General features: G+C 52.7%; 1 protein-coding gene across 7 annotated transcripts in view; it reads right to left on the bottom strand.

Annotated features, from left to right (window-relative positions):
• Positions 1-338: 338 nt before the first annotated feature.
• KANK4 (KN motif and ankyrin repeat domains 4) overlaps positions 339-12,795 on the bottom strand; it is a 37,659-nt gene continuing 25,202 nt past the window's right edge. For all 7 annotated transcript variants that reach the window (XM_063343980.1, XM_063343982.1, XM_063343987.1 and 4 more), the window contains 8 exons: positions 9,932-11,851; positions 8,947-9,058; positions 7,290-7,520; positions 6,608-6,695; positions 5,982-6,201; positions 4,461-4,603; positions 3,305-3,505; positions 339-2,398 (listed from right to left, as the gene is read on the bottom strand). In XM_063343980.1, coding sequence (XP_063200050.1) covers positions 2,297-2,398; positions 3,305-3,505; positions 4,461-4,603; positions 5,982-6,201; positions 6,608-6,695; positions 7,290-7,520; positions 8,947-9,058; positions 9,932-11,851 — 3,017 coding nt within the window. In that variant the 3' untranslated portion in view covers positions 339-2,296. The remainder of the gene's footprint in view (positions 2,399-3,304; positions 3,506-4,460; positions 4,604-5,981; positions 6,202-6,607; positions 6,696-7,289; positions 7,521-8,946; positions 9,059-9,931; positions 11,852-12,795) is intronic.

The following is a 12,795-nucleotide window of genomic DNA, read 5'->3' as shown; positions in this document are numbered from 1 at the left end:
GAATTTCTGCACAAAACAAAAAAAAAACAAAAAACAAACCAAACCAAACACCTCACCCTGTCTGTGCGGTGATCCGGGATCTGGGACCTCAGAAACGGCTGATTTAATGACGTGCACGTACATGCGGTCACCACGGGCTGTCCTTCCCTGCCTGTCTGTCCGTCTGTCTGTCCGTCAGAGCATCCCTGCTGCCAGGAGAGCACCACGGCCATGGGAACAGGCACGGGAGCAAACGCCGGTCAAGGTTTCACTCCAGTTTATTTATACAGAAAGGAGGTAACTCCATTTTGGGACAGGGTTTAAAAAACAAAAAAAAACCAAAAAAAAAACCCCAACAAACAAACAAAAAAAAAAGGCAGCTAGACATTTCAGACATTTGAGATGGTGAGGGCTTCCAAATAATAACATGAAGAAAGGAAAGAAACCGGAGGCAGGCAGCAGATTTCAGTGGAAAACAGGAGGCGGGGGCTGCCCTCCCCTTCCCGCAGGGCAGCAAGTGTTCCCGAGCCGAGGACAGGGGGTCTCGGAAAGGGCTTTGCCACGTATTGCAAGTACAAAGGAAGGGGAAAAGGCAGGTCAAGAGACACCATCATGGTGGGAACTGACATACAAGCAACCAAAGTAGCCCAGGATTAACTTCTGCTTAGTAACAAACACACAACAGCAATTAGTGAACAAGGGAGATTTGCTTTTAGTGATGGCAAGTAGCTCTGCGTTTACGATGTTACCGCAGAATCACAGAATCTTCATGGTTGGAAAGGACCCTTAAGATCATCGAGTCCAACCAAACAACCTACAATCTCTGCCCTCTGCCACCAGAGCATGCCCTGAAGTGCCACATCTGGACGTTTCTTAAACACCTCTAGGGATGGTGACTCAACCCCCTCCCTGGGCAGGCTGTTCCAGGGCCTGACCACTCTTTCAGTAAAGTCATTCCTCCTAATATCTAACCTAAACCTCCCCTGCCGCAGCTTCAGCCCATTTCCTCTGGTCCTGTCATTCTTCACCTGGGAGAAGAGGCCAACACCCCCCTCTCTCCACCCTCCTTTCAGGGAGTTGTGGAGGGCAATGAGGTCTCCCCTCAGCCTCCTCTTCTCCAAGCTAAACATGCCCAGCTCCCTCAGCCTCTCCTCGTATGACCTGGTCATATATGACCACACATCAGCTCAACTGGTGATGGCATCCAAGTCCACGAAAGCCTACAGAGATGCAGCACAGCCTCAGGAAATGGCTTCTCTTGGTACACGGCGATTTAATGTCAGCGTAAAGGTGCCCTCCCTCCCTCTTTGGCAGCAGCAGAGGGATTAAAGAGAAAAAAACTCTGCCCCGTGTAGGACTTGAGCCGATGCTGAACCAACCCTGTGGGGGAGGCCCTGGCACCGGCCGACTCCAGCAGCTAAATCATGGCACGGCTTTACCTGGGAGCCGTTTGGGCATCTCGAAGTTGAGCACGGGGGAAAGCAGAGAGCAGGTACTTGCCCAAAAAGCATCTGGCAGCAAAGTCGCGCCACGAAACTCTTGGGACAACGTTAGCCCATCCTGGGATGGGAACTGTTGTGATCTTCTCGTGTCGTGCTCGGGAGAACCCGATGGGCCCCGCTGTGCCTGAGCGGCGTACGCGTGGATGCACGGTGCATGTCAATGGGCTGAGCTTCCCCGTTAGCTCAAACTTAATTAGAAAAAAATAAGAGCCATATGGTAATTCTGAATAGAGGCAAAACAATGTCTGTGCGTTTGGGTCTGGTATACTCAAATATTTTCCTAGAGCGTTAATTTTTAATTCTTACATCAGACCCACATAAGCAAACACAAATAGGATTTTATACTTTACATAATCCATCCAGCTTGTGTTTGTTGTTACATATACCGAATAATCGCTGCCTGCCGCTACGTACAAAGGAGCTAATAATAAATATTAGGCCACAAACTTACAAGTTAAATGAGCTATAGTTAAGTAGTCAATTAAAAGGACAACCATAATATAAGGTTACAAAAGACTAAGTATTGCTTTTCTAATGTGCTTTTCTCCTTCGTTTCGGCGGCTCACCTGCCAAATCTATACGAGGATGAGCGTATAGGAGAGCTCGGAGTCATTGGTGGCAATGTGCGTGGATTAGGGGGGTGTAAGCAGGCTTAATGAGGAGAATTAGCCATGGGGAATGTCTGCAGATAACTGACAGGGTTCAGCCCCCCGTATGTACGGAAACCTGTGATATTGGCCCCAGCCGCCCAGAGGGCTGTACAAGAAGGAGCTGTTTGTTCCCTGCTCCCCGTCCCGGTTCCTCCTCCCCCTCGGTCACGCCGAGAGGGACGGGCTCTGCTTGGCGTGGGCTTGCAGGAGCGCGGCGATGTCCCCCCGGGCAGCGCGCTGGGCCAGCGACAGGGCCGAGTTACCACCCTGCGGGGAGGGAGGAGGCAAAGACGTTACCGCCCGGGTCCCTGCATCTCGCCCCGGTGACACACGTAATCCACCCGGCTCCATTCCCGACCCCCGCCACTTCTTGGCCCACCATGGCCAAGGGAGGCTGTTGCCAACCTGCCCGCTGGCAGTGAGTTTTCCTCCACTCTCCAGCGAGCCGTTGGCCAGGATTGCTTTGCACCCAGACATTTACCCCCAAAACCTCCTTCCCTGCAGCTCATCCCTCATCAAAATGACCCGCCGTCCTGCAAACCTCCTCACGGTGTTTTGTGTCTTAACCTCAACTGCACAAAACGCACCCTGCCCATGCCTTCCCTTGGTCCCGGTGCCGTCCCGCATGTCTTAGTCATGTGGGACTAATACAAGTTGTAGTTTAATTAGAAAATAGTTGCACAACTATAGTCGCGGCCACCGTGGCCTGTCGCCATGAGCCCACATGGGAGGAGATTCCCACCAGCCGGACGCGCTGCTCCCAGCCCCATCCCGTCCCACGCGTATCCCCAGAGAGGCGTCCGTTCTCAGGGGAGAGTTAATTGCTGCCAATTTCCTGGAGCTGAAGCTCTGCTGATTGTTCCAGATGTCCAGAATTTTTTATTTATTTATTTTTTTTAGCTTTACACTGGGTTGGGCTTTCCCCCACGGTGCTCCTGCCCATCCTACGGCTGGGATGTGGGATGTTGCTGTGGCCACCCCACGCGCTGCACAGCAAGCACCAAAAACAGGGGTGCTCTCCCCAAAGTGATCCCCTGATTAGAAATTGGACCAAAATTGTACTTCTTCGCTTAAAAACCACCACCCGGGGATTGCTGCCTGTAAAGCATGAGCTTTCCCTGCCCGGTGGGTGTGAGGTTGTGTATGGGACCGAGCCCGGTGCCGGAGCCTCACCTTGTCCGTCAACGCGACCTGGCAGCCGGGCTGGGCCAAGAGGAGCCGGACGATGTCGGCGTTGCCAAGCCGGCAGGCCACCATCAGGGCCGTCGTCCCCTCCTCGTCCTGCAGGTTGACGTCGGCCTGGCAGGAGAGGAGGGCTCGCACCATGTCGTCCCGCTCGTGGCTGACCCCCAGCATCAGGGCGGTCTGGCCTCCCTGCAAGCGCAGAGGGAAAGGCTCAACACCCCTCGCCCACCGCCTCCCACGGTCCTGCTCAGTCAGAACGTAATCTAATAATAATAATGAATGTTATTATTGCATAAATATAATAAGATTGCACATTATTGTTGCATAGTACATATATCATAATAATTCATATTATTATTATTGCATATTTTTGTTAAATAACACTGGGGCTCGTCAGCAGGTATTGCAAGAGATACCCACTCTCTTGCACCACGGCCACGTGGAGGGGCTCCGCAGCAGCACGGCCAAACCGCCCGGCGCCCAGCTGCCCCCAAAGGTCCCCCTGACCCTCCTGGGCAGTTTAACTTAGGTCTAGACTCACTTTCACAGCTGTTTGGAAGACAAGATGGATGAGGGCGCTGCCACCTCTGAGACCAAATGAGTGACTGATGGATGAACAACCGCTCACCAGCAAACCTGGGGGTCCCATACCCCGGGGTCCACCCCGCACTGCTCCTCCCTGGTGTCACTTCTTCAGACTTTGACTTTTTAGCTCACACAAGTTACTTTGGAAAATTTTCAGCCTTCCTTTTGTCTCTTCATTTGATTGAGCTCCTGCGTCCCTTCGTGGGGAGCTGGTGGGTGGCCACGCTGCAGTTCAGCTGAGGTTGCTTTTGTAACTCTTGGGAAACAGCAACTCCAACCCAAGGTCTACCACCGGGTCTCAGCCTGGCGCTGCACATGCAGTGTAAGGAACCTGAATGATATCCCCCCCACCCTGAGGTCTCTATGTGGGCATGACGATGCCACAGCCTGAACTGGCATCGCACAACGATGACTGCAAACAGGAGGCAACGAGCTCAGCAGGAGGCACTTTGCAGACGCCTTTGCCAAATTCATACCCGCTGCCCCCTGCCACGCCGTGCCACGATCCCATGTGGGGCCACGCTCGGTTTTCAGAGCGAGCAGAGCGACGGGGACGCACCTGGGCGGCTCGCAGGTTGACGTCCCCCTCCTTCAGCAGCTTCATCACCACCTCCATGTCCTCGCCCGTCTCGGCAGCTGCCAGCGGGGTGAGCATCACCGCCGTGTAGCCAGCGCGGTTCTGCAGGTCCAGGCGGCACACACCTGGCGGGCGATGCACCGTGCCGGGGAAGGGGTCGGCCCCACGAGGAATCAGATGGGGAGAGACGAGCAAACGGGAGGCAAAGAGGGAATTATAAAACACGCAGCCACGTCTTCCCAGAAACAGGAGTTTCCATAATTATACAGGATTGAGATTTATCTGCACTAAATCTAGTCTCGTAAGCACAGCATTAAAGGATGTTTGGTGCTACGCATTGCTACAGTTAATTACAATTAACTTTTGCTAGAGTCAACTCAATTAACTTTGAATACCATAACCAAAAAAAAAAAAAAAGGCGAGGATAACTAATGCCATGGGCATTACAATAACGAGCCCTGTCTGACGGGCTGGGGCTCGGCTCCTTGTCCCGGGGACCCGGCCACCTCGGGCACTCGGTGGCAGGAGGGGACAAACCCCACGGCTCCCCACTGGTCTGCGGCAACAATCGGGTTATAGATGTGTATGATAATCTGCCATTTCCCTAACATTTAACAGATTGTCTGGCCCGTGGGAGAAGGCCAAAGTGCCTCTATTCTTGCTGAGCACGCGTGCGTTTTTCCCCTGTACAAGCTCCGCTGAGATTTTTCTTCCTTTGCAACACGAGCTGAAAGTTCAACGGTTTAGAATGGAGTTTTCCTTCAGCGCTGTGGGGTTTGTTACGCTCTCAGGGGGTCTGATCCTCCAGCTCCGAGCCATGATGTGGGATTTGCTGCTACAAGAAGCTGGGGGAGCCACCCCATCCCAGCTGGACCAGGGCCATGAGAGACAGCCCTTGGCCACGGGGACTCTGAGCTCCCTGCAAAATCAGACTGCAAAGTCCTCAAGATGCGTCAGGGCCCCGAGGGCACTAACAAGCCTTAATGTCCCTGAGGAGCCTCAGCTGGGACCCCTGCCCACAGCCAGGGGCCCAGGGATTGGCTATGGGGGAGGATGCTGGTCTTCAGATCAACCACATCTCCTGGGTGGACCTTGGCCCTACACTTGTCCCTTCAATGGACCTTGGCCTCATGCTTGTATCTGGGATGCACCTTGGCCCCACACTTGTCCCTTGGATGGACCCTGGCCCCCCATTTGTATCCTGAATGGACCTTGGCCCCATGCTTATCTACTAGATGGCTCCCTTGCACGTAGGTTGTACTTGGTCCCCAGCCCCACCTCTGTCCCATCTCCTTTTGCTCCTCACTGAACTCCCTGGGAGGACCCTGGACCTCATTCACTGTTTGCCAGGTCTGGGACTCCCAGATGGACTCTCATTACTGGGCTCTGCACACTGTGGTCATTCCCTGTGGGACCGTGCCCCATGGGCAAGAGTGACATAAAGTAACCTCCACACCCATACCCAACATAAGCCATGGCCGAGCAGAGAGTGGCTGTTCCTACCTGTGTCCAGCAGGAGCTTTGCAATTGGGAAGTTGGAGTGGGAAACGCTGTAGTGAAGAGCCGTGTTGCCATTCCTGTCAGCCAGGTTCACCACCATCTCCAGGAGCTGGGGCTGGATGGTCCCCAGCGCCTTGAGATACGCTGCGACCACCTCCGGGCTGGAAGACTTGCGGCTCGACACCCGGAACCACTCCTGGCAGACGGTGCTCAGGATGTGCCGCTGAAAACACCAAGGTCTACACCGTTACTACACCGTTAGTCAGCCTGCAAACCAGTTGCTGTCCCCGCTCCTTGCCCTCCGCCACTTCGTCCTGCGCTCTGGCATCACCCACCCGGTATTTAGCTTGTGGGTTTGGGATTACTGCTATAACATAAGGGGGAAAGGAATTTCCTGTGGGAACTTGAATGAGTAAGCAGAGAAAGCCTTCATCTTTTTTTTTTTTTTCCCCTTTTCCTTTCTTTTTGGCTACTCCAAAACTGACTCAGAGGACATCTCGTCCCCCTCCCAACGCTGTCCATGACATGGTAGGGCACAGGCTGCAACACACTGTGAGGATAATCTTATCCATTAAACGTAACAGAGAGGGGGGAACCACGTATGAAATGGCATTGAAAATTATCTGTACCAGATGCTTGTCGCTGGTGGTGCTGAGTTCTGAGAGGTGCTGGCTGAGTAGCTGGCAGTCGGCAAGGAAATCTTCAGAGGGTTTCCATCTAACGGGAAAATACTTTTGTAAATCCACCATGAGACAGACCTCGCAGGAGGTACTGAAGCAGGAAGCAGAACATGCAGTTTAGGTCAACACTTATTTAAGTGCTTAACTTTACGGACACAAGTTGTCTCATTGACTTGACACAGATTTTTTTCTTTTAGGTACAAAGTTAAGCGCTCCAAATAAGTGTTTAAGTCCACGCTCCCAGATCTGGATGGTCAACTTCATCTTTTGCAAGAAATCTTAAAGTGGAAAAAAAACCAAAAAACAACTTATTCCTGAATCTGCAAAGAACTTTACTTAGAAACTTTACTTGAGAGGGGAGAAATGAGCTAATTCTCACCAAATATGACTCACTCCACCTTCTTCCACAGTCACACGTAGGGCCTGAATCAATCCCCATTAGATTCTGTAGTATCTCAAAAAACACTTAGCTCTTTAAAGCCTTTTCCCATGTCTACAGAGGTCAGCAGCTGCTTTTCCACCGAGCAGATGAAGCACCAAAACCCAGCCCTGTGGGAGCGACTGAACGCAGCGCTGCGCGTCCTGTACTTTCAGAAATGAGATGGAAAGCACGATCTGGGCTTCTGGTTACCTGTCAGCCTTGTGCTGAGGGCAAGGCGCTGCTTCTGCCAATGGCTCCTGCAGGTCATCATCCTCATGTCTCTCCTGCGAGGAGGTCCCCGACGAAGCCCCCTCGCTTTCATCTCCAGCTTTCACCTGCGTGGGCTCCAAATCATCAGCTCTTCTCTCCGTCTCACTCTCCGCATCCCCGTCCGACGGGCTGTCTTCACAACTTGTGTCTTCACTTGAAGTCGTTTCGTAGCTATTTGAGGACACCACATGTTATTCACTCCTTCCCCATCCGCAGCCGCGGGGCCTGACCAAGACTCATTGAAGACACCCACTGACTCCAATGGGCCTTGGATGAAGCCCGGAGTGATAGGCAAGTTAAAAGGTTAGAGCCACAGCCAAACTTGGGGTTAGTCTTTTTTTTTTTTTTTTTTTTTTTTGGCTTCTTAAGCCAGCAGGAGCGTGATAGAAGCAGTGAATTAGCAGCAGGCAAGGTTACTTCAGGGACTACTCAGTTGGTTTGGAGGGATGTCCATGGCACAAGCCCCAGTGTGGCCAGGCAAGGGCTGCGAGCCCCCTTCCTGCTGGGAGCTGCCAGCAGGCAGATGGGGAGCCGGGAGAAACACGGACCCTGTGGCAAGGTGGGACAGGCGGCTTGTCGGCAACCTTGAGGACCACTAGACAAAAACTGCATTTGCAGCTCCAGCACGGACCCGAGTCCACCATTGAAGCAGCCCTGCTAGAGAGACCTCTCTTCTGGTTGCCCAAAAACATCAATAACAAGAACATCTTCCATGACACAGAACATTTCACTGTGAGGGACCCCAGAACTTTTCTCAAACTAGTTGAGATTCCTCTACTCGCTACAGGTTGTACCCATTTCAGCGACTGTTGGTAGAAGAAGCTCTACACAACAAGAGTGAGTAACACCTCATGAACCCAACAGCAGTAGCCATCGAGCTGGGAAGTCAGAGAAGCCTACGTCAGCAGAAACCAGCATCCACACTTGCACACATAGCTGTTTGCCCAGTGAAGGGACAGTGAAATGCCTCCTGCCCTCTTTGTGCCAGCACACGTACTCCTCGGTAGGAGACGTGCCGGTGCGGCTCTTAGAGATGCATCAACAGCACACGTCGTTGTATCTAGTTAGCTCAACAGCCAAAGAGTGTTAGAGATTGGATACACAGGGAACTGGGTGTTGGAGCACAACCTAAACTACGGGTCTCCTTCAGCCCGAGGTAATGCCTTATTTACTGAAATAGTCTTTTCTCAGTCCCTGAACCAACGTTTGTTGGCTGTCGCTGGAGCGTGGAGGCAGGTTAGTGGCAGCGTGCCCGCCCAGGCAATGCTGAGCTCCTCCAAAACCCACCAAAAATTAGTGGGAATCTTCCCACGGACCCAGCTGGGTTTTGGATGAAGCCCCAAGAGATGGGTGTGCAGAGAGTGTCGGTCCCCAGGGCGTCCCTCGCTGTGCTGAAAACACCAACCTCTTTTCTACAGGGTTACTTACAGGTTATCAGGGCTGGATTAAAGAAGGGAGAAAAGAGGCTCCATTTCAAATGGCCTTTTAATCAAGAGGTTTGGAGGGGAAAGGGGGGGGAAAAAAAGAATGACTTCTTCAGCGACACAGAGGACATCACATGTTAAAAGGCAGTTTTATCTTCTGAACGGATGCTTACCCACCATTTACCCCAACAAACTGAAGATTCTTTTTGGTCCCATTGCCTCCTGCATGGAAACCATAACCTTTCTTTTTCATGATAGATTTAAGACTTGTGGTTGGAGAGATTTCTAGCAAAATACAAAATAATAGATTAATTAAGCAGATGTGCCATAATTATCCATGATTATTCCCAACATCTAGCATCAAACTACAAATCATAACCGTAAGCACCTTAGTTCATCTTAGGACATGTTTTTTATGTCTTGCAAAACTACTGATGCACCTGGCCACAATCTGAACCTGCCCTGCTTCCTTTAAAATACAGGAGCAAACATCTCCAAGTGACTGAGAATACAAAGGAAGTGACTGGGAATTATATATGTGTCCTATAAATATAAGTAGGCTTCACTTTGGCGATAATGTTTTTTTATTTTTTTTCAATCCTCACACGTATTGCTTATAAGTAATAGGTCACTTATCCACTTGCAAGCCCCCCCGACAGTGAACAGGCAGCCTTCGGTTTTGGATTCTCATCTTCATATAAGCTAAAATTATTTTAGCTGACCGGCTGTGAGTGGGGACGGGCCTTTCCCCAGCCTCGTTGCTCAGTTACCTTGAATTGGTTTTGGTTCTGGTGACCTTCATGCTGATTTACCCCAGATGAGCAAGAGTCCTAGATCCTTGCAAATTGAGATGTCCAATCCAACTAAGAAAAATGGTTATTTGATGGAATGGCCACAAGTACGGCCACTTTTGGAAGCTGATCCTGCGTATAGCTTTATCAGCTCCTACGTGGTTTCGTTTGCTTTTTTTATTTAAGATCACATAGTTTATGATGTGCAGAGATTTGCCTTTCTCATACCTGTTTAGGAGGGGCCGTTTCTGATCTGACTGACGCTAATTATACCAGCGAGCTCCGCTGCATCACCCCTGCTCAACACTTGAATAAATGGGAAGAAATTTGGCCCGCACATGTTGAAACCTATGCCAATATTATTTACCCAACTGTTGATAGTGTGTGTTCGAATTCTCCTTATCCGCGGGCCCTTGCGTAGAGTAGGCAGACAGCAACGAGTTTAAGGAATTAACTAATTGGTTCTGTATGGAGCTGAGCTTGGAGGCCGGCTGTTTAATAGCGCTCGCTAGCTCGGGGTAGCCATGCTCCAAACACAGCCACTGCTCCTGCAAAAGCTCCTGGATTTTTTTTACGTATTGGCCAATGGGGTCAACAGCAGGGAGATCCTCGTGGTCAGGGGGACCTTCTTCTTCCAGCCCATCTCGAGGTTTAGCTTCGCCAAAGCCCGCCTTGTTTTCTCCTGTGTTTGAACCAATTCTTGTTCCTCGAGAGCCTTCTGCAGTCACTGCGTGAGCAGCGAGACTCTGGGTATCGTAGTTATTCCTGTGGTTCTGATTGTCATCGCTGAGGTGCTCGTCAATCTTCAGCTGGGTGAAGCACGGTGCTTGAAGGCCAGCCTCGATGGTGGCTTCACCAAAATGTCCGGGTCCCTCTCCACCGACACCACTGCAAGCCTCTGCCAGTCCCTGATCTCTCCGAGCACCCGGCGCGTTCATGTTGTCTGCTCTGTGGACGCTGCATCCTATGGATTTGGTGGAGATGGGGATATTTACATTGATGCCTTTATCATGGGCTTGCTTGGCCCCGGTTACCTGCGAGAGGTCGGTGTTCACTGCGGCATCGTAGCACTGCAAAGCCCTGCTGCTCTGCTTGGCACCTTCCATGGTTTCCCGGCACAGCTTCTCTTCCAGCTGAGCTTTGGAGCTGGCCAGTAACTTAATGCTTTTCTCCTTCTCCTTGATTTCATGATCCTGCTGCTCCAGCACTGCCCTGATCCGCTCAAGTTCCTCCTTCTTCTTGCTCAGCTGCTCCTCCAGAGCAGCAACCTGCAGCTTCAGTGCGGCAACCCCGCCGGGCTCTCCGGCATCACCAGGCTGAGGACCACAGCTCTCCTTGTTCTCTCCAGCCCGGACACTCCCCTCCTCAGCTTCCTTCAGCACGTTCGGAGTGATTTCACTCACACTTAACTCCCCTTCCCCAGGGTTTGTGTTCTCCTCTGCGAGCTGGAGGGCACCCGGTGACGCTGGTTCACCCCTGTCCAAGGCAGAGCGACCGCTGGCGTCGGCAGCATCGCCCTCCTCGCCTCTGCTCTCCATCACCACCTGCAGCTGCGGCACGGCGGGATGCTGGCTCTGCCACAGGGGCTGCACCTGCACCAGCCCCGGGCTGCCTCCACTGGGATGCTCCTTCTGCCCCAAGGAGACATCTTGCTCCGAGCTCATCTCCCGGGGAAGATTTAACATGACGCCATCGGAGCCGGGGCGAAACGTGTTTTCGGAGCCACCCTGCTCGCGGCAGGGCTGGGGAGGTGGCCGGAGGGGCGAGGGCACCCGTCCATCCCCCGGCGGGGGCTGGCCGGGCGGCAGGGCAGCCGGCATGCTGGAGGCTCGCAGTAGCTGCGGCCGCCCCCAGAGCTCGTCCTCCTGCCTCCCCAGCTCCGCCTGCCGCCACGTCTCCGCCAAAAGGGCTTTTCTCCGGTAACTCGGCTCATCGGCCACGGGAAGGGTCAGCTCGTTGGGCAGGAGGGGACGGGGGGTGTCCTCCGCCCCCAGGGACGCCTTGCGCTGGGGGAAGGAGCAGGTCGCCGTCCAGCTCTTGGTGGGGGCGGACACGCACCCCCGGGAGCCGTTCTCGGGCAGGCTGAAGTTTCGGGGCAGGGTGCTGAATTTCGGCTGCTTGGCTTTCCGGTGGATGTGAACCCTCCTGATGGTGTGCCCCTTCTCGATGTCATCCACATACTTCAGGAAGTCCAGGTCCAGGTGGAAGCCGTACGGCGTCTCCACGGAGTAGGGGAGGCTGCGGGGCTGCTCCTGCTCCCCATCGGGTTTGGGTGGCTGGCCGTTTGCTGAAACAACCCAAAGAAAAGAGACGATTGAATTTTGAAGACAAAAAGAAAAAAAATTAACAAAAAAAAAATGTTTAGAGCAGGGGAAAAATGTTACTGCTTTTTTTCTCTCAGTTTTGGGCAGGCGGGGGGCTGCACTCCGTCACTGCGGAGGCTCGTGGTGAAGCTGCGCAGAGACGCAGCAACGCACGCAAAGGTCCGGTCTGATTTTCCGGGGGTCAATCAGGTAATTGTTGCACTGAGGAAGCTGAAAATTTGCTGAAATCGTGGCTCTAATTGGCAATTAAGCAAACAGCAGGTTTTGCAGGCAGAGCTACGTGTCTGTGTCAGTATAAAAAGCTGCCTGATGTACAATAAATCCAGCTCGAAAAACAAAGGTGGAACCCATCTGTGACAATTACATTTCTCAAGGCTTTGGGTTTGGTTTTACCTTTCCGGAGGCTGTGCGCGCCAAGCAGGAAAATCATTGCATTGTTTCATCTGCAAATACCGGGTCACAAATTATTCCTTGAAAATGATGAATGCAGCGCCGGGCAGCGGCCGGGCCCGGGCAGCGCCAGCCAGGGCTGCTTTACACAGCCGCAGCCATGCGAAACACGTGCCTTCCCAAGGTGACCGGCCGCACGGCACCGAGCACGGCTTTTAATTGAGGAAAAATCGCCGCGAAATGCGTGACAGCGTGTTTGCCCACCCAGCTGTTGCAGGCAAACCGCACGGCTCCGGGTTGAACACAGCTCCGCGCAGCCCGAGGCTCCTGGTTTAACGCAACTTCATACAGTCAGATCCAGCCTGCAAAACTCCACAGCCCCTAAATTTCAGCTTTGAGGGTCGAAATAGTTAAACCCCCACATCACTGCTCGTGGTTTGGGCTGCTTTGCGCCTCTGAGCAAACAAGCCGTGCTCCGCGAGGAGGAGGAGGAGGAGGAGGAGCGGCTGGACCAGGT

Source organism: Chroicocephalus ridibundus, chromosome 8 (assembly GCF_963924245.1).
Source record: "Chroicocephalus ridibundus chromosome 8, bChrRid1.1, whole genome shotgun sequence".
In the NCBI taxonomy this organism is placed as follows: domain Eukaryota; kingdom Metazoa; phylum Chordata; class Aves; order Charadriiformes; family Laridae; genus Chroicocephalus; species Chroicocephalus ridibundus.
Note: the sequence above shows the minus strand (reverse complement) of the source record. Positions and strands in the feature narration are given on the sequence as shown.